This window comes from Centropristis striata, chromosome 15, assembly GCF_030273125.1.
Source record: "Centropristis striata isolate RG_2023a ecotype Rhode Island chromosome 15, C.striata_1.0, whole genome shotgun sequence".
Classification (NCBI taxonomy): Eukaryota; Metazoa; Chordata; class Actinopteri; order Perciformes; family Serranidae; genus Centropristis; species Centropristis striata.
In genome coordinates, this window is record NC_081531.1 from 22,630,327 (window position 1) to 22,648,681 (window position 18,355).

An 18,355-nucleotide genomic window follows, 5' to 3' on the forward strand; every position below is an offset into this window, starting at 1 on the left:
TTGTTATTCCGTGGTCTTATTTTGTGTGCTTGCAAAAGCACACTAATTGTTATTCCGTGGGCTTATTTTTATTCTTCCGTTTCTTCCGTGTTTTTTTCGGTCGACTACTCCTCCCAGAGTTTTGCTCGCACATACACAAAAAAGGTATCAAATTGACCGGCTCGCCCATGACAGGTGTGCTATGACTTTTCTAAGGGTTTCGACAAACGGTTTTCAAATTATTGGGCAAAAACACGTCAAAAAATCCCCCCAATGTAACCCTATGGAGAGTCTAGAGTGGTGATGTCATCAAACAGAGTGTAGAGGGAGAGAAGGAATTGTCAAAAAATTTGTCCTCTCACTCACAATCCTCTGGTAAAGCTGTCAGAGTTATAGTTTTGGCGCAGGACGCACAGATGCACGAACAAAAGTCCTTCCCTCAGAAGCGTCACGTGAAGCGACGTCCGTTTCTAATGACGGCGGCAGCAGATTACAGCTGGATCAGCTGTCAGTCGCTTTAACAGCTGGAGACATGCACTAATAATAATAATTAGTGTTTTCTCTGTTTAACAAACACCTGCACATGAATAGCAACCTCCATTGTGTATTTATACTGTGAACTGTGTCCAGCTCAGGGTCACAGGAATGCCTTTATATAATTGATTTATTATTTGCTTCTGTATATATTAGGACGACTATTAGGGCCAAGTATGAAAAAAAAATCGGACCCAGGGGAGGGGGATAATACTGGTCCATGACTCACTGGGTCCGGCACGCGTAAAGACGCACCACATGAGAATGCCCGTGAGGAATGAAGGCTGGGGACAATAAACCTGCTGCAGTGAAATAAGTTTAGACGAACGTTACACACTGTAACTGTCAACAAGGAGCAGAGGAGGGTCTGAAAGAGATCGCTCCGTGTGAACGCGAAGAGGAGGGGAGCGTCAGTCGGATCATTCTGATAAAACTCCCAAAACAGAGCGAGTGATGGAGAAGAAGAGACATCCCGCAGGTAGAAAGGAATGAAATGTGGTGATGTAGTACCATCACCTCATGTTATGTGTTTTTAATCATGCCATGGTGGCTGGGTCCCTCTCCCCTGGGTCCATATTTATTTATTTTTTCATATATGGCCCTAATACGCCGTCGTAGTAGACGATCCTGGTGATAAATTAATTATTTAATATCCCAGAACATGATTGTGTCCGCTGAACACCGGCCAATATTTTATTAGGTTAGATGATTAAGGTAAAATGTAAATTATGTCACTCAGGAATGATCAGCCTCGCGTGGGACGGATGAAAATGACAAACAATGTAAAAGTGTTTCTTGCTGACGGACAGACTCTCATACTCTCTACTGTTTTTTTTAAAGTTTAATAATATCCATAATAAATCTGTATGGTGGAAAAAAACAGATCACAAAAAGGAAAAAAAAACTTCTAGAGCGATCTTTCTCTTAATTTATTATAAATGTAGAAATATGTTTATGGTGTTTTTGTTGTTCAGAGCCACAATAAAACAGATTTTAAATACATGGCGAATCATATAAATAAAATATAAAACTTGTGACACACTTTAGTTTAATCTGTGATCTGTCTTCACTCCGGTATGAAACTACTGCGATGTTGCGATGTATAACATCAGTCCGATCAGCTGCTGCGTCTATTCAATAAGTCATGGGGCGGGGCCACCGCTAAAAGACTTCCGCATAGGATTCCCTCGTGTATCCTCGCTTGTGCCTCCTCCGATATGCCTCCTCTATCCTCCGATCACAAATAAGAGCTTTGGGACGGTCTTAAAGGTGGCGCCCACGAAAGAACTTCCGGTTCAAGTGAGGATAGAGGATAGAGGATAGAGGAGGCGAAAATTAAGAGTTTTGGGATGTACCCCAAGGGTACATGCCAAAGCTCTGTTGTTCGCCTCCTCTATTTGTGATCGGAGGATAGAGGATAGAGGATAGAGGAGGCATATCGGAGGAGGCACAAGCGAGGCTACACGAGAGAATCCTATGCGGAAGTCTTTTAGCGGTGGCCCCGCCCCCTGACTAATTGAATAGACGCAACAGCTGATCGGACTGATGTTATACATCAACATCGCTGTAGTTTGATACCGGAGTGAAGACAGATCACAGATTAAACTAAAGTGTGTCACCACAAGTTTTATATTTTATTTATATGATTCACCATGTAATTAAAATCTGTTTTATTGTGACTCTGAACAACAAAAACACCACAAACATATTTCTACATTTATAATAAATTAAGAGAAAGATCGCTCTAGAAGTTTTTTTTTTCCTTTTCGTGATCTGTTTTTTCCACCGTACAGATTTATTATGGATATAATATATATATATATATTAAAGTAAAAAAAAAAAAACAGTAGAGAGTATGAGAGTCTGTCCGTCAGCAAGAAACACTTTTACATTGTTTGTCATTTTCATCAGTCCCACGCGAGGCTGATCATTACTGAGTGACATAATTTACATTTTACCTTAATCATCTAACCTAATAAAATATTGGCCGGTGTTCAGCGGACACAATCATGTTCTGGGATATTAAATAATTAATGTATCACCAGGATACATTAATTAACCAGGTCTACTACGACGGCGTATTAGGGCCATATATGAAAAAAATAAAAAAATAAATAGGAACCCAGGGGAGAGGGACCCAGCCACCATGACATGATTAAAAACAGATAACATGAGGTGATGTTACGACATCACCACATTTCATTCCTTTCTACCTGCGGGATGTCTCTTCTTCTCCATCACTCGCTCTGTTTTGGGTGTTTTATCAGAGTGATCCGACTGACGCTCCCTCCTCCTCGCGTTCACACGGAGCGCTCTCTTTCAGACCTCCTCTGCTTCTTGTTGACAGTTACAGTGTGTAACGTTCGTCTAAACTTATTTCACAGCAGCAGGTTTATTGTTCCCAGCCTTCATTCCTCACGGTCATCCTCATGTGATGCGTTTTTACGCGTGCCATGAAGCGTGTGCCTTTTGAAGTGTGTGTGTGTGTTTGTCTGTGTGTGTATGTGTGTGGCACCGGACGGACCCAGTGAGGCATGGACCAGTATTATCCCCCTCCCCTGGGTCGTTTTTTTTTTCATACTTGGCCCTAATAGTCGTCCTAATATATACAGAAGCAAATAATAATAAATAAATAATATGAAGGCATTCCCGTGCCCCTGAGCTGGACACAGTTCACAGTATAAATACACAATGGAGGTTGTTATTCATGTGCAGGTGTTTGTTAAACAGAGAAAACACTTATTATTATTATTATTATTATTAGTGCATGTCTCCAGCTGTTAAAGCGACTGACAGCTGATCCAGTTGTGATCTGCTGCCGCCGTCATTAGAAACGGACGTCGCTTCACGTGACGCTCCGGAGGGAAGGACGTCTCATGTCTCTTAAATCGTTTCCCCTCTCCTCGCTTCCCTCACTTGCGTCTCTCCATGCATCCCCGGTGGGCGGGACTAAGACGCAAGTGAACGGCGCAAGTGAGGGATGCAGGGATGCGAAATAGGCGACATGGGACGCACCCCAAGCCTTTCCAGTGTGTGTGCAACGGAATATGGTCCCCCTAGGAGCACTTCCTGAGACTTTGGTTCCACCCACCTCTTGTGTGTGGTTGCCCTCTGCAGGTCTGGAGTGCATTTTGTGAATGTGTTCTTGTAAATATTGGGATTTGACATTGACTAACATTTATTAGTGGTGTTGCACACTCAACCCACTCAAGCCTCTCTTTGTCTACATAGCACCAAAACTCTGCATGCACAAAGGGTTCCTGCCAGTATAATTTCCACTCAATTTAAACAACTGTATTCATCCTAGCAATAGACTGATTGAAATATGATAACAGTCTAGCCCTGGCTTCTCAACAAACATATAGGACAAGGCTTTTAAGGTCTTTAAACCTGTACTGCTCACTCTAGCCTCTAGGGATTGTCCATTGTGATGATGAAAAAAGACAACAGGTTATGTCAGTTTAATCAGTCAAGAGCCAAGGCTGGTTTCCAAAGAGAGAAAAAAGATAGAAAAAAATCACACTGAGGGAGAACAGTTTTTCCCCCGTACAGGAACTGGTAACACTTTATTTGAAGGGGTATGCATAAGACTGACATGACACTGTCATAACCATGACATGACATCTGTCATTAAGATGGAAGAGGCTTTATGCATGCTTGTGAATGTTGTCATTAATTGTCATTTGCTCAATTATGTCACCTTTAATGCAAAATTGACATTGTTTGAAATGGCTGAAACTATCACAGCAAAGAAAAAAAGTGGAAAACTCCCAATAATGTATAAGTACACTTCAGTTGTTGACTAAGGTATTTTGGTATTTTTTAAATCAGTATCATAATCAGTTCAACTACTTCCTGTTTGCACATTATCACAATTTCTTTATTTTTTAAAGAACAAGTGATCCTCCTTTGTTTTTTTTCCCCTTAAGTACAAAATGCACATGTAAATGAATATGTCGGGGCCCTATTTGAGGAAGTAATCCTGTGTTCTTGTCAAAGATGGATGAATGGATAATGTAACATTTTACTTTGGTTTTGCTTTTAACAGTAATCAAATGTTTGGTATTGAAAAAATAATAAATTCTGTCTCAATTTAAAATTATACATCCATACTACCAGTGACCTTGTTCTCTGCATGAATAAACTCGCAACAACGACAGATTATTATTACGACGAGATAATACATTTATTTGAAAAAATAAATTGACACACATATATAGTCGGTCAAAGTAAAAGAAAAGAAGCAACAAGTTAATGCAACATGAAACTTTTACCCAGAAAACAAATGTTCTCACTAAAGATAAAGGAAATTAGACGTCTCTCTCATTTCATGAATAAAATATATTAATTCACATTATCGAGAACGTGAGCAAGTTGCTTTAAATCAAAGATGAAACTTATTTCAAAAGTTTAAAGTTTCTGCATCACGCATGCCAGAAAACAGCCAAAAAAACCACTTTGCCTACTTTTGCAGCAACCAACGTCCATGCTCGTTTTTAAGGATCTTAGGTTCATCTTTTATCAACGCCATTTAGAGGGGCAGCATCCGTCTCAGATATCCATACTGGTCGGTCCACCTGTTAATCCGTCTGTTGTTCCATGCCTGGATCCCAGGTCATGGCAGTCAGTCCTTGGCAAAACAGTGGCAACCAGAGAAGCTGTCAGCTCTTGCGTGTCTTGTCCCGTGGTTGTGTTTGGGTCAGGTGACTTTGGAGTGGCTGGACTGGCCGCTAACTTATTGCAAAGTAGACGGGCCTAGCAGGCAATGGTGGTACCAGCGGTGGAACAAGTCTCTATGCAGCTGACTAACGCTGTAGATGGTCCAGACAGTAGTTGCGGCTGTGGCAGTCTTTGGCGAATAGACCTTTACTTATGAAATAAATCTGATCTTTAATCTGTATCGTGATGAAAACGAGATCAATACTGTTGACCAAACAATATAAATTACATCACCACGTGAAACTAAACTTTGGAGCGAGGCTATAGAAAGATTATTAGCTCTAAAGTAACAAAATTGTCGATTATTCTCGTTACTATTACTACTATAAGTTACTATTCTCGGGAAGATAAAGGGTTATGGGACATCTGAATAAACAAGGCTAGGCACCAATGCCAATGATCATTTGTGTGAACCAGTCTGTAAAGTGGGAAGAGTGAGTGTCAACATTCCCCAGGTCTTGGGGAATTACCAGTCCTTGCATTCCAGACAGGAATTGGAAAAAGCATAAGCAATGTCCAGTTGTCCCTACATGAGAATGTATTAAACAGATAAAAGATATTTACATAGGCAATCAAAAATGTAATAGGCAGTAAAGGAAAATCGTTTTTCAAGACACAAAACCTCAAACATTTTGCATTTTGATACACAGAAAAACATTTTGACATTTTGAGTGTTGTAGGGAATTTAGGATGTGGGATTACAAATAAGTGATACCTCCCAACAGGGCGCCATTAATGTAGGGTTATAACTCTTTAATGTAGGGTTATAACAGTTATAGGATGCCTCATACTGGAGCATCATTAATGTAAAGAAGGGCGTTACCATGAATGATATAACACTCATAAAAATATAAAATATGTAAGGATGAACCTGAGCAACACTTGTGTGGGTCTCACGGTTCAAAAGCGTGGTTAGATGGTCATCAGAATTAATAATGGTCATAAATAATCATTAATTATAATACTTTATGACTTGATTTACTCTAAGTCACCTGTAGTTTTGGGGCACCACTGTAAAACAGAGAAAAGATAGCCAATTCACCTAAGTCAGTCTCATAAAGTTACTAAACTATCAGTTTGGAACACTGATTAATAATTAACTTAATTATAATTAAATTACCATATTTAAATTTAGTAGTGGTTGAAGGAATTTGGAATTATTTTTATAGAAGAAGTTAGCATATTGTTCACGGTGTACAACATTAAATGGACAGGATGTATATTCCAAAGGGGTATTTGTTCCAAATAAACAAAGCAAAGCAAACAAATGCACACAATCTATGGAGTATAGAGAGCTACAAAAACTAATCTTAGATTATTTACAATGTAAAGGTGCAAAAGAGAAAAGGCATGTGTGTTATTGTAAGTCGCGTTGGACAAAAGCGTCTGCTAAATGACATGTAATGTAATGTAATGTGTATGTGGGGAGCTTCATGTCTTTAAGACAACGGGTTGAAAAACAAGACAGTGTTGGTGTGAAGGGATGGTTTTTCCTGTCTTAAAGGACAATGAGCCATGTGTTGCTGTATAAGCTTCTACAGAGCTGCATGTCTGTAAAAAGCGAATTTAAAGTATGTTGGATGTGAAATGTGTTGTGTGTAGTTTGCCTGTACGACTAAGTGTCTTTGTAATACAAGATTAACATTCAACTTCAAATGATGTAGCTACACAAATATTACAACAATAATACTGAAAATAACACATAAACCAAATTATTGATTACAGGTCGATACTTTGGGCTTGAGTCCTTGCTGATTGTCTTATCTAAGCAGTACATACCAGTCCATAAATGACAAGGATTATGAAGAAGGCGTGGGAAGGAGGTTTGGTTGCAGGCTGAAATCAAGCAGTTCTTTGCTGATTTGGTTGCAGGCTGGGTTTCAATAATTTGCTGTCTTGCAAACTGTTGAGGCAGTTTCTCTGGATGTTGCAAGGAACTTTGTGTTCATTAATCCAACCTTTGGGTGCACAGAGTAGCCAGGAAGTTACAGCAGGATTATTTGTTGAAGAGGGCAGAAGGCCTCACACTTGGTGCAGGAGTTGAGGGAGGAGGGGGGCTGGTGGATCCAGGTCTCTGTGTCCCCTCCTGAGGCCAGTGGAGAAGGAGGTCTCGCTGCCGTGCAGGCAGAGAAGAAAAATTGGAGAGAGGAGAGGGGGGCTCTGGCTACATTAGACCACCTGTGGTGCCAAAGGTTTTCTGTAGGGGTCAAACGCCAAGCACCATGGGAGGAGAGATTTCTGGCTGTGTCCTTGCCAGATGACCAAAATGGAGGCCCCAGATGCCATTTTGAGGGAAGAACTGTTGCATTTTAATTCACATAAGTTCAAACCCACAAATGAACCAAATACACCAGAGACATAATAGATCTGTCTTTCATTTCTTCTCCTGGCTGACTTGCTTACAGCAGGCACAGCAATGGCAGCAGCATCGATAGCAGTAATGCTGGAGATGACAGAGAAGTCCACTGGATGTCTTTGGACCGGCTTCTGATTCTTCTTCTTTTACCTTCATCTGCTCTTGATATGTTTTTTTAAAAGCTTGTTTTGTTACATTCACTGTTGCATCTCTTGTAGTTATATCAACCTGGAATGTTTCATTAGCTTTGTTGCTAGTTGTCAACATATGAGGCACCTTTTCTTTGACAGAGAGTTTCTTGTTCTCAGAGAGCATCTCAAACTTAAGTTGCTGGAGATCTGTGTGTTTTTTATTGAGTGTAATGCAGTCTCTCTTCCTGTCACTTTGGGATGGAATGTCACTACTTAGCCTTTGTTTGAACTTCCATGGTTCCCTTTCTTTCTGGAACTGTGTTCTCTTAACAAACTGATTGATCACCTTTAGTCTATTCTCCAGGTTGTTTCTGATCTCATGGCTCACGCACTTTATTTGATTGATCTCCTTCCGTTCCATTTTAGTGTCCTTCCACATCTTTCGCAAGAAATCTGTGTTTGACATTTTATCATCTTTTAAATCATCTTGATCTGATGCAGACTCAGACAATATAGAAAGTCTCTGTTTGTGTTTATTTTTCACTTCTTCATCCTTGGCTCCTAAAAGCATATCTTCCCTCTCAGTTTTCCCTTTTTTGTCAAGATAATATTCATCTCCTTCTAACGTCCACTGATTTTTAATTTCTTCAGTCTGGATTGCAACATCTGACTGCAGGACACCATTATCACATGCTTGCTCCTGCATCCATTCATTTGAAACCTCACTTTGTACTGCTTTGTCCAACTTCATTGTCACCGGATGTTTATTCTCTTTTTGTATCAGATCATAATAACCCCTAATCTTATTTTTATGTTTATGAAGTTCATCACACTTGTGTTTCAAGATTGAGTTAAATTGCAACAAGTCTCTGTGTTTCTGCCCTAATCTGTCCATATTCTTTGTAAAATATTCATGTTTACTTTGATTCAGCTGTTTCAGTTTTTCTTTCAGATGGCAAATAGAGTGAATTACACTAGTAGGCCAGTCTGTCAATTTTATCTCAGACAGCTTTCCTTCCATTCCTCTGTCCCTGTCTGTGCTACTCTTCATCTGATTGAATTGTTCTCTGTCTTCACTGATGGTGATCATGGCAGCTTCAACCTCTTCTTTCTTGCTGTTGAGGTCCTTCCTCATCAGTTCCAGTTCCTCTCTTTCCAAAAGTAAGCTGGTCTTAGTGCTTTCCAATTCCAATTCCAATTGGAATTTCCAATTCTTCAACTGCTCTTCTTTGAGTTCTTGTTCTTCTTGTTTGGAGGTAATCATGTTCATGGATTTCTGTAGTCTGTTTTCTTCTGCCTGAAGCTGAGTTTTCATATGTTTAATGTTGTTTTTCTCTATGTTTATCTCATCAAGCATGTGTTCTTTCTGCTTTTGTAGCTCAGTCTGTTTGATTTCCAACTGTTCTCTTTCCACATTTGTATCTTTTCCCTCTTGTTGTAATTTGTCATCTTGTTTGAGGATGTCAGACCTCATCAGCTCTAAGTCAAGTTCCTCTTTGTTCATCATCTCAATCTGTCTAACCGGATCTTGTCTGTGTTGCTTCAGTTCTGCCCTCAGTTTCTCAAGATCTTGTTCCTCCAGCTCAAACTTCTGCTTCCATTGATTTTCCATGTCTTCTCTCTGATTGACCATGTCAGACATTATACTCATCAGCCTTTTCTTTTCTTTTTCAAACAGTTCAATGGAAGACGACATGCTTTCTTTCTGTACTTTAAAAGCTCTGAGCTTTTGTTCCAATACAGTGCCCAGCATTACTACATCTTCATTAATTTGTTGTAATCTCTCCATTAAATTGTTCAGGTCTTTACTCATCTTGTCATTCAGCTGTTGAAGTTTTTCCCTCAGTGCTTCAACATATTTCATTTGACTGAAGAGTTGATCTTGTCTCATTTTCAGCTCAAACCTTTCTCCTTCCATTCTGTCCTTTTCATTCTCAAACATTTGTCTGTCCCTGTCTGTGCTACTCTTCATCTGATTGACTTGTTCTCCGTCTTCACTGATGGTTATCATGGGAGCTTCAACCTCGTCTTTCTTCTTGATGAGATCCTTCCACATCAGTTCCAGTTCCTCTCTTTCCAAAAGTAAACTGGTCTGAGTGCTTTCCAATTCTTGTGTTTGTCTCTTCAACTGCTCTTCTTTGAATTCTTGTTCTTCTTGTTTGGAGGTAATCATGTTCATGGCTTTCTGTAGTCTGTTTTCTTCTGCCTTAAACTGAGTTTTCAGATGTTGGATGTTGTTTTTCTCTCTTTTTATCTCATCAAGCATGTGTTCTTTCTGCTTTTGTAGCTCAGTCTGTTGGTTTTCCAACTGGTCTCTTTCCACATTTGCATCTTTTCCCTCTTGTTCTAATTTTTCATCCTGTTTCAGGATGTCAGACCTCATCAGCTCCAAGTCCAGTTTCTCTTTGTCCATCAAACCCCTCTCTCTGTCCAGATCTTCCCTGTATAGCTTCAGCTCTGACTTCATTTCTCCAGGATGTGCTTTTTCCAACAAATGCTCTTGTTTGAGTTGATTTTCCATTTCTAGTCTCTGAGCGACAACTTCTGACAACACACTTTTCAACCTTTCTCGTTCTCTCTGTAATGTCCCTGTGTGACGCAACATTATTTCTTTTTGTTTATCCAGAGCCTGATATTTTTGCTTCAAAACATCGACCTGTTTGACTACATCTTGATTGTTTTGTCCTAGAATGATGAATTTGCTTTCCATTTTTCCATGCACTTTTTCATTCAGCTGTTGAAGTTTTTCCCTCAGTGCTCCAACAGATTTCATTTGAGTGAAGAGTTGATTTTGTCTCATTTTCAGCTCAGACCTTTCTCCTTCCATTCTGTCCTTTTCATTCTCAAACATTTGTCTGTCCCTGTCTGTGCTACTCTTCATCTGATTTACTTGTTCTCTGTCTTCACTGATGGTGATCATGGCAGCTTCAACCTCTTCTTTCTTCTTGTTGACATCCTTCCTCATCAGTTCCAGTTCCTCTCTTTCCAAAAGTAAACTGGTCTTAGTGCTTTCCAATTCTTGTGTTTGTCTCTTCAACTGCTCTTCTTTGAATTCTTGTTCTTCTTGTTTGGAGGTATTCGTGTTCATGGCTTTCTGAAGTCTCTCTTGTTCAGCATCAAGCTGACTTGTCAGGTGTTTTATGTTGTTTTTCTCTCTATTTATCTCATCAAGAAGAATGTCTGTTTGTTCTTTCTTCTTTTGTAGCTCAGTCTGTTTGATTTTCAACTGGTCTCTTTCCTCAGTTATATCTGTTTTGTCTTGTTCTAAACTGTCCCTTTGTTTCAGGATGTCAGACCTCATCAGCTCCAAGTCCAGTCTCTCTTTGTCCATCATACCCCTCTCTTTATCCAGATTCTCTCTGTATTGCTTCAGCTGTGACTTCAGTTCTCCAAGTCTTGTCTTTTCCAACAAATCCTCTTGTTGCAGTTGATTTTCCATTTCTACTCTCTGAGCGACAACTTCTGACAACACACTTTTCAGTCCTTCTCGTTCTCTCTGTAATGTCTCTGTGTGACGCAACATTGTTTCTTTTTGTTTTTCCAGAGCCTGATATTTTTGCTGCAAAACATCGACCTGTTTGACTCCATCTTGGTTGTTTTGTCCTAGAATGATGAATTTGCTTTTCATTTTTTCATGCACTTTTTCATTCAGCTGTTGAAGTTTTTCCCTCAGTGCTCCAACAGATTTCATTTGAGTGAAGAGTTGATCTTTGACTTGTTCTCTGTCTTCACTGATGGTGATCATGGCAGCTTCAACCTCTTCTTTCTTCTTGTTGACATCCTTCCTCATCAGTTCCAGTTCCTCTCTTTCCAAAAGTAAACTGGTCTTAGTGCTTTCCAATTCTTGTGTTTGTCTCTTCAACTGCTCTTCTTTGAGTTCTTGTTCTTCTTGTTTGGAGGTAATCATGTCCATGGCTTTCTGTAGTCTGTTTTCTTCTGCCTGAAGCTGAGTTTTCAGATGTTTAATGTTGGTTTTCTCTCTATTTATCTCATCAACGAGAATGTCTGTTTGTTCTTTCTGCTTTAGCAACTCAGTCTGTTTGATTTCCAGCTGGTCTCTTTCCTCATTTATATCTGTTTTCTCTTGTTCTAAACTGTCCCTTTGTTTCAGGATGTCAGACCTCATCAGCTCCAAGTCCTGTTTCTCTTTGTTCATCATCTCACTCTGTCTATCCACATCTCCCCTGTGTTGCTTCAGTTCTGCCCTCAGTTTCTTAAGATCTTGTTCCTCCAGCTCAAACTTCTGCTTCCATTGATTTTCCATGTCTTCTCTCTGATTGACCATGTCAGACATTATACTCATCAGCCTTTTCTTTTCTTTCTCAAGCAGTTCAATGTAAGAAGACATGCTTTCTTTCTGCACTTTTAATGCTGTGCACTTTTGTTCCAATACAGTGCACATCATTACTACATACTCATTGTTTTGTTGTAATCTCTCCATAAAAATGTTCAGGTCTTCACTCATCTTGTCATTCATCTGTTGAAGTTTTTCCGTCAGTGCTTCAACATATTTCATTTGACTGAAGAGTTGATCTTGTCTCATTTTCAGCTCAGACCTTTCTTCTTCCATTCTGTCCTTCAACTGCTCTTCTTTGAATTCTTGTTCTTCTTGTTTGGAGGTATTCGTGTTCATGGCTTTCTGAAGTCTCTCTTGTTCAGCATCAAGCTGACTTGTCAGGTGTTTTATGTTTTTTTTCTCTCTTTTTGTCTCGTCAAGAAGAATGTCTGTTTGTTCTTTCTTCTTTTGTAGCTCAGTCTTTTCGATTTTCAACTGGTCTCTTTCCTCAGTTATATCTGTTTTGTCTTGTTCTAAACTGTCCCTTTGTTTCAGGATGTCAGACCTCATCAGCTCCAAGTCCAGTTTCTCTTTGTCCATCATACCCCTCTCTCTATACAGATCTTCTCTGTATTGCTTCAGCTGTGAATTCATTTCTCCAGGATGTGCTTTTTCCAACAAATCCTCTTGTTTCAGTCGATTCTCCATTTGTAGTCTCTGAGCGACAACTTCTGACAACACGATTTTCAACCCTTCTCGTTCTCTCTGTAATGTCTCTGTGTGACGCAACATTATTTCATTTTGTTTATCCAGAGCCTGATATTTTTGCTCCAAAACATCGACCTGTTTGTCTACATCTTGATTGTTTTGTTTTAGGGTGATGAATTTGGTTTTCACTTTTTCAAGCACTTTTTCAGTCAACTGTTGAAGTTTTTCCCTCAGTGTTTCAACAGATTTCGTTTGACTGAAGAGTTGATCTTGTCTCATTTTCAGCTCAGACCTTTCTCCTTCCATTCTCTCCTTTTCATTCTCAAACATTTGTCTGTCCCTGTCTGTGCTACTCTTCATCTGAATGACTTGTTCTCTGTCTTCACTGATGGTGATCATGGCAGCTTCAACCTCTTCTTTCTTCTTGTTGACATCCTTCCTCATCAGTTCCAGTTCCTCTCTTTCCAAAAGTAAACTGGTCTTAGTGCTTTCCAATTCTTGTGTTTGTCTCTTCAACTGCTCTTCTTTGAATTCTTGTTCTTCTTGTTTGGAGGTATTCATGTTGATGGCTTTCTGAAGTCTCTCTTGTTCAGCATCAAGCTGACTTGTCAGGTGTTTTATGTTGTTTTTCTCTCTATTTATCTCATCAAGAAGAATGTCTGTTTGTTCTTTCTTCTTTTGTAGCTCAGTCTGTTTGATTTTCAACTGGTCTCTGTCCTCAGTTATATCTGTTTTGTCTTGTTCTAAACTGTCACTTTGTTTCAGGATGTCAGACCTCATCAGCTCCAAGTCCAGTCTCTCTTTGTCCATCATACCCCTCTCTTTATCCAGATTCTCTCTGTATTGCTTCAGCTGTGACTTCAGTTCTCCAAGTCTTGTCTTTTCCAACAAATCCTCTTGTTGCAGTTGATTTTCCATTTCTAGTCTCTGAGCGACAACTTCTGACAACACACTTTTCAGTCCTTCTCGTTCTCTCTGTAATGTCTCTGTGTGACGCAACATTGTTTCTTTTTGTTTTTCCAGAGCCTGATATTTTTGCTCCAAAACATCGACCTGTTTGACTACATCTTGGTTGTTTTGTCCTAGAATGATGAATTTGCTTTTCATTTTTTCATGCACTTTTTCATTCAGCTGTTGAAGTTTTTCCCTCAGTGCTCCAACAGATTTCATTTGAGTGAAGAGTTGATCTTTGACTTGTTCTCTGTCTTCACTGATGGTGATCATGGCAGCTTCAACCTCTTCTTTCTTCTTGTTGAGGTCCTTCCTCATCAGTTCCAGTTCCTCATTTTCCAAAAGTAAAATGGTCTCAGTGCTTTCCAATTCTTGTGTTTGTGTCTTCAACTGCTCTTCTTTGAGTTCTTGTGCTTCTTGTTTGGAGGTAATCATGTCCATGGCTTTCTGTAGTCTGTTTTCTTCTGACTGAAGCTGAGTTTTCAGATGTTTAATGTTGGATTTCTCTCTATTTATCTCATCAAGAAGAATGTCTGTTTGTTCTTTCTGTTTTTGCAGCTCAGTCTGTCTGATTTCCAACTGGTCTCTTTTGTCATTCATCTGTTGAAGTTTTTCCCTCAGTGCTCCAACAGATTTCATTTGAGTGAAGAGTTGATCTTGTCTCATTTTCAGCTCAGACCTTTCTCCTTCCATTCTGTCCTTTTCATTCTCAAACATTTGTCTGTCCCTGTCTGTGCTACTCTTCATCTGATTTACTTGTTCTCTGTCTTCACTGATGGTGATCATGGCAGCTTCAACCTCTTCTTTCTTCTTGTTGACATCATTCCTCATCAGTTCCAGTTCCTCTATTTCCAAAAGTAAACTGGTCTTAGTGCGTTCCAATTCTTGTGTTTGTCTCTTCAACTGCTCTTCTTTGAATTCTTGTTCTTCTTGTTTGGAGGTATTCATGTTCATTGCTTTCTGACGCCTCTCTTGTTCAGCATCAAGCTGACTTGTCAGGTGTTTTATGTTTTTTTTCTCTCTTTTTATCTCATCAAGAAGAATGTCTGTTTGTTCTTTCTTCTTTTGTAGCTCAGTCTGTTTGATTTTCAACTGGTCTCTTTCCTCAGTTATATCTGTTTTGTCTTGTTCTAAACTGTCCCTTTGTTTCAGGATGTCAGACCTCATCAGCTCCAAGTCCAGTCTCTCTTTGTCCATCATACCCCTCTCTTTATCCAGATTCTCTCTGTATTGCTTCAGCTGTGACTTCAGTTCTCCAAGTCTTGTCTTTTCCAACAAATCCTCTTGTTGCAGTTGATTTTCCATTTCTAGTCTCTGAGCGACAACTTCTGACAACACACTTTTCAGTCCTTCTCGTTCTCTCTGTAATGTCTCTGTGTGACGCAACATTGTCTCTTTTTGTATTTCCAGAGCCTGATATTTTTGCTCCAAAACATCGACCTGTTTGACTACATCTTGGTTGTTTTGTCCTAGAATGATGAATTTGCTTTTCATTTTTTCATGCACTTTTTCATTCAGCTGTTGAAGTTTTTCCCTCAGTGCTTCAACAGATTTCATTTGACTGAAGAGTTGATCTTTGACTTGTTCTCTGTCTTCACTGATGGTGATCATGGCAGCTTCAACCTCGTCTTTCGTCTTGTTGAGGTCCTTCCTCATCAGTTCCAGTTCCTCTCTTTCCAAAAGTAAACTGGTCTCAGTGCTTTCCAATTCTTGTGTTTGTCTCTTCAACTGCTCTTCTTTGCGTTCTTGTGCTTCTTGTTTGGAGGTAATCATGTCCATGGCTTTCTGTAGTCTGTTTTCTTCTGACTGAAGCTGAGTTTTCAGATGTTTAATGTTGGATTTCTCTCTATTTATCTCATCAAGAAGAATGTCTGTTTGTTCTTTCTGTTTTTGCAGCTCAGTCTGTCTGATTTCCAACTGGTCTCTTTTGTCATTCATCTGTTGAAGTTTTTCCCTCAGTGCTCCAACAGATTTCATTTGAGTGAAGAGTTGATCTTGTTTCATTTTCAGCTCAGACCTTTCTCCTTCCATTCTGTCCTTTTCATTCTCAAACATTTGTCTGTCCCTGTCTGTGCTACTCTTCATCTGATTTACTTGTTCTCTGTCTTCACTGATGGTGATCATGGCAGCTTCAACCTCTTCTTTCTTCTTGTTGACATCATTCCTCATCAGTTCCAGTTCCTCTATTTCCAAAAGTAAACTGGTCTTAGTGCGTTCCAATTCTTGTGTTTGTCTCTTCAACTGCTCTTCTTTGAATTCTTGTTCTTCTTGTTTGGAGGTATTCATGTTCATTGCTTTCTGACGTCTCTCTTGTTCAGCATCAAGCTGACTTGTCAGGTGTTTTATGTTTTTTTTCTCTCTTTTTATCTCATCAAGAAGAATGTCTATTTGTTCTTTCTTCTTTTGTAGCTCAGTCTGTTTGATTTTCAACTGGTCTCTTTCCTCAGTTATATCTGTTTTGTCTTGTTCTAAACTGTCCCTTTGTTTCAGGATGTCAGACCTCATCAGCTCCAAGTCCAGTCTCTCTTTGTCCATCATACCCCTCTCTTTATCCAGATTCTCTCTGTATTGCTTCAGCTGTGACTTCAGTTCTCCAAGTCTTGTCTTTTCCAACAAATCCTCTTGTTGCAGTTGATTTTCCATTTCTAGTCTCTGAGCGACAACTTCTGACAACACACTTTTCAGTCCTTCTCGTTCTCTCTGTAATGTCTCTGTGTGACGCAACATTGTCTCTTTTTGTATTTCCAGAGCCTGATATTTTTGCTCCAAAACATCGACCTGTTTGACTACATCTTGGTTGTTTTGTCCTAGAATGATGAATTTGCTTTTCATTTTTTCATGCACTTTTTCATTCAGCTGTTGAAGTTTTTCCCTCAGTGCTTCAACAGATTTCATTTGACTGAAGAGTTGATCTTTGACTTGTTCTCTGTCTTCACTGATGGTGATCATGGCAGCTTCAACCTCGTCTTTCGTCTTGTTGAGGTCCTTCCTCATCAGTTCCAGTTCCTCTCTTTCCAAAAGTAAACTGGTCTCAGTGCTTTCCAATTCTTGTGTTTGTCTCTTCAACTGCTCTTCTTTGCGTTCTTGTGCTTCTTGTTTGGAGGTAATCATGTCCATGGCAATCTGAAGTCTCTCTTGTTCAGCGTGAAGCTGATTTGTCAGATGTTTCATGTTGGTTTTCTCTCTATAGATCTCATGAAGAAGAATGTCTGTTTGTTCTTTCTGCTTTTGCACCTCAGTCTGTCTGATTTCCAACTGGTCTCTTTTGTCATTTATCTGTTGAAATTTTTCCCTCAGTGCTACAACGGATTTCATTTGACTGAAGAGTTGATCATGTCTCATTTTCAGCTCAGACCTTTCTCCTTCCATTCTCTCCTTTTCATTCTCAAACATTTGACTGTCTCCGTCTGTGCTACTCTTCATCTGATTGACTTGTTCTCTGACTTCACTGATGGTGATCATGGCAGCTTCAACCTCTTCTTTCTTCTTGTTGAGATCCTTCTCCATCAGTTCCAGTTTCTCCCTTTCCAAAAGTAAACTGGTCTTAGTGCTTTCCAATTCTTGTGTTTGTCTCTTCAACTGCTCTTCTTTGAATTCTTGTTCTTCTTCTTTGGAGGTAATCATGTCCTTGGCTTTCTGTAGTCTGTTTTCTTCTGACTGAAGCTGAGTTTTCAGATGTTTAATGTTGGATTTCTCTCTATTTATCTCATCAAGAAGAATGTCTGTTTGTTCTTTCTGTTTTTGCAGCTCAGTCTGTCTGATTTCCAACTGGTCTCTTTTGTCATTCATCTGTTGAAGTTTTTCCCTCAGTGCTCCAACAGATTTCATTTGAGTGAAGAGTTGATCTTGTCTCATTTTCAGCTCAGACCTTTCTCCTTCCATTCTCTCCTTTTCATTCTCAAACATTTGTCTGTCCCTGTCTGTGCTACTCTTCATCTGATTTACTTGTTCTCTGTCTTCACTGATGGTGATCATGGCAGCTTCAACCTCTTCTTTCTTCTTGTTCAGGTCCTTCCTTATCAGTTCCAGTTCCTCTCTTTCCAAAAGTAAACTGGTCTCAGTGCTTTCCAATTCTTGTGTTTGTGTCTTCAACTGCTCTTCTTTGAGTTCTTGTGCTTCTTGTTTGGAGGTAATCATGTCCATGGCAATCTGAAGTCTCTCTTGTTCAGCGTGAAGCTGATTTGTCAGATGTTTCATGTTTTTTTTCTCTCTTTTTATCTCATCAAGAAGAATGTCTGTTTGTTCTTTCTTCTTTTGTAGCTCAGTCTGTTTGATTTTCAACTGGTCTCTTTCCTCAGTTATATCTGTTTTGTCTTGTTCTAAACTGTCCCTTTGTTTCAGGATTTCAGACCTCATCAGCTCCAAGTCCAGTCTCTCTTTGTCCATCATACCCCTCTCTCTATCCAGATTCTCTCTGTATTGCTTCAGCTGTGACTTCAGTTCTCCAAGTCTTGTCTTTTCCAACAAATCCTCTTGTTGCAGTTGATTTTCCATTTCTAGTCTCTGAGCGACAACTTCTGACAACACACTTTTCAGTCCTTCTCGTTCTCTCTGTAATGTCTCTGTGTGACACAACATTATTTCTTTTTGTGTATCCAGAGCCTGATGTTTTTGCTTCAAAACATCAACCTGTTTGACTACATCTTGGTTGTTTTGTCCTAGAATGATGAATTTGCTTTTCATTTTTTCATGCACTTTTTC

General features: G+C 39.5%; 2 protein-coding genes across 2 annotated transcripts in view; both read right to left on the reverse strand.

Moving 5' to 3' along the window:
- Positions 1 to 4,674: 4,674 nt before the first annotated feature.
- LOC131986220 (trichohyalin-like) lies at positions 4,675 to 18,040 on the reverse strand. The gene has a single exon (XM_059351072.1). The coding sequence runs from the start codon at positions 18,038 to 18,040 to the stop codon at positions 7,607 to 7,609; it is 10,434 nt and encodes a 3,477-aa protein (XP_059207055.1). The 3' UTR covers positions 4,675 to 7,606.
- Positions 18,041 to 18,186: 146 nt separating this feature from the next.
- The window catches only part of LOC131986221 (nesprin-2-like), a 31,066-nt gene continuing 30,897 nt past the window's right edge, over positions 18,187 to 18,355 (reverse strand). The window contains exon 5 of the mRNA XM_059351073.1: positions 18,187 to 18,216. Within this exon, the coding sequence (XP_059207056.1) occupies positions 18,187 to 18,216 (30 nt within the window). The remainder of the gene's footprint in view (positions 18,217 to 18,355) is intronic.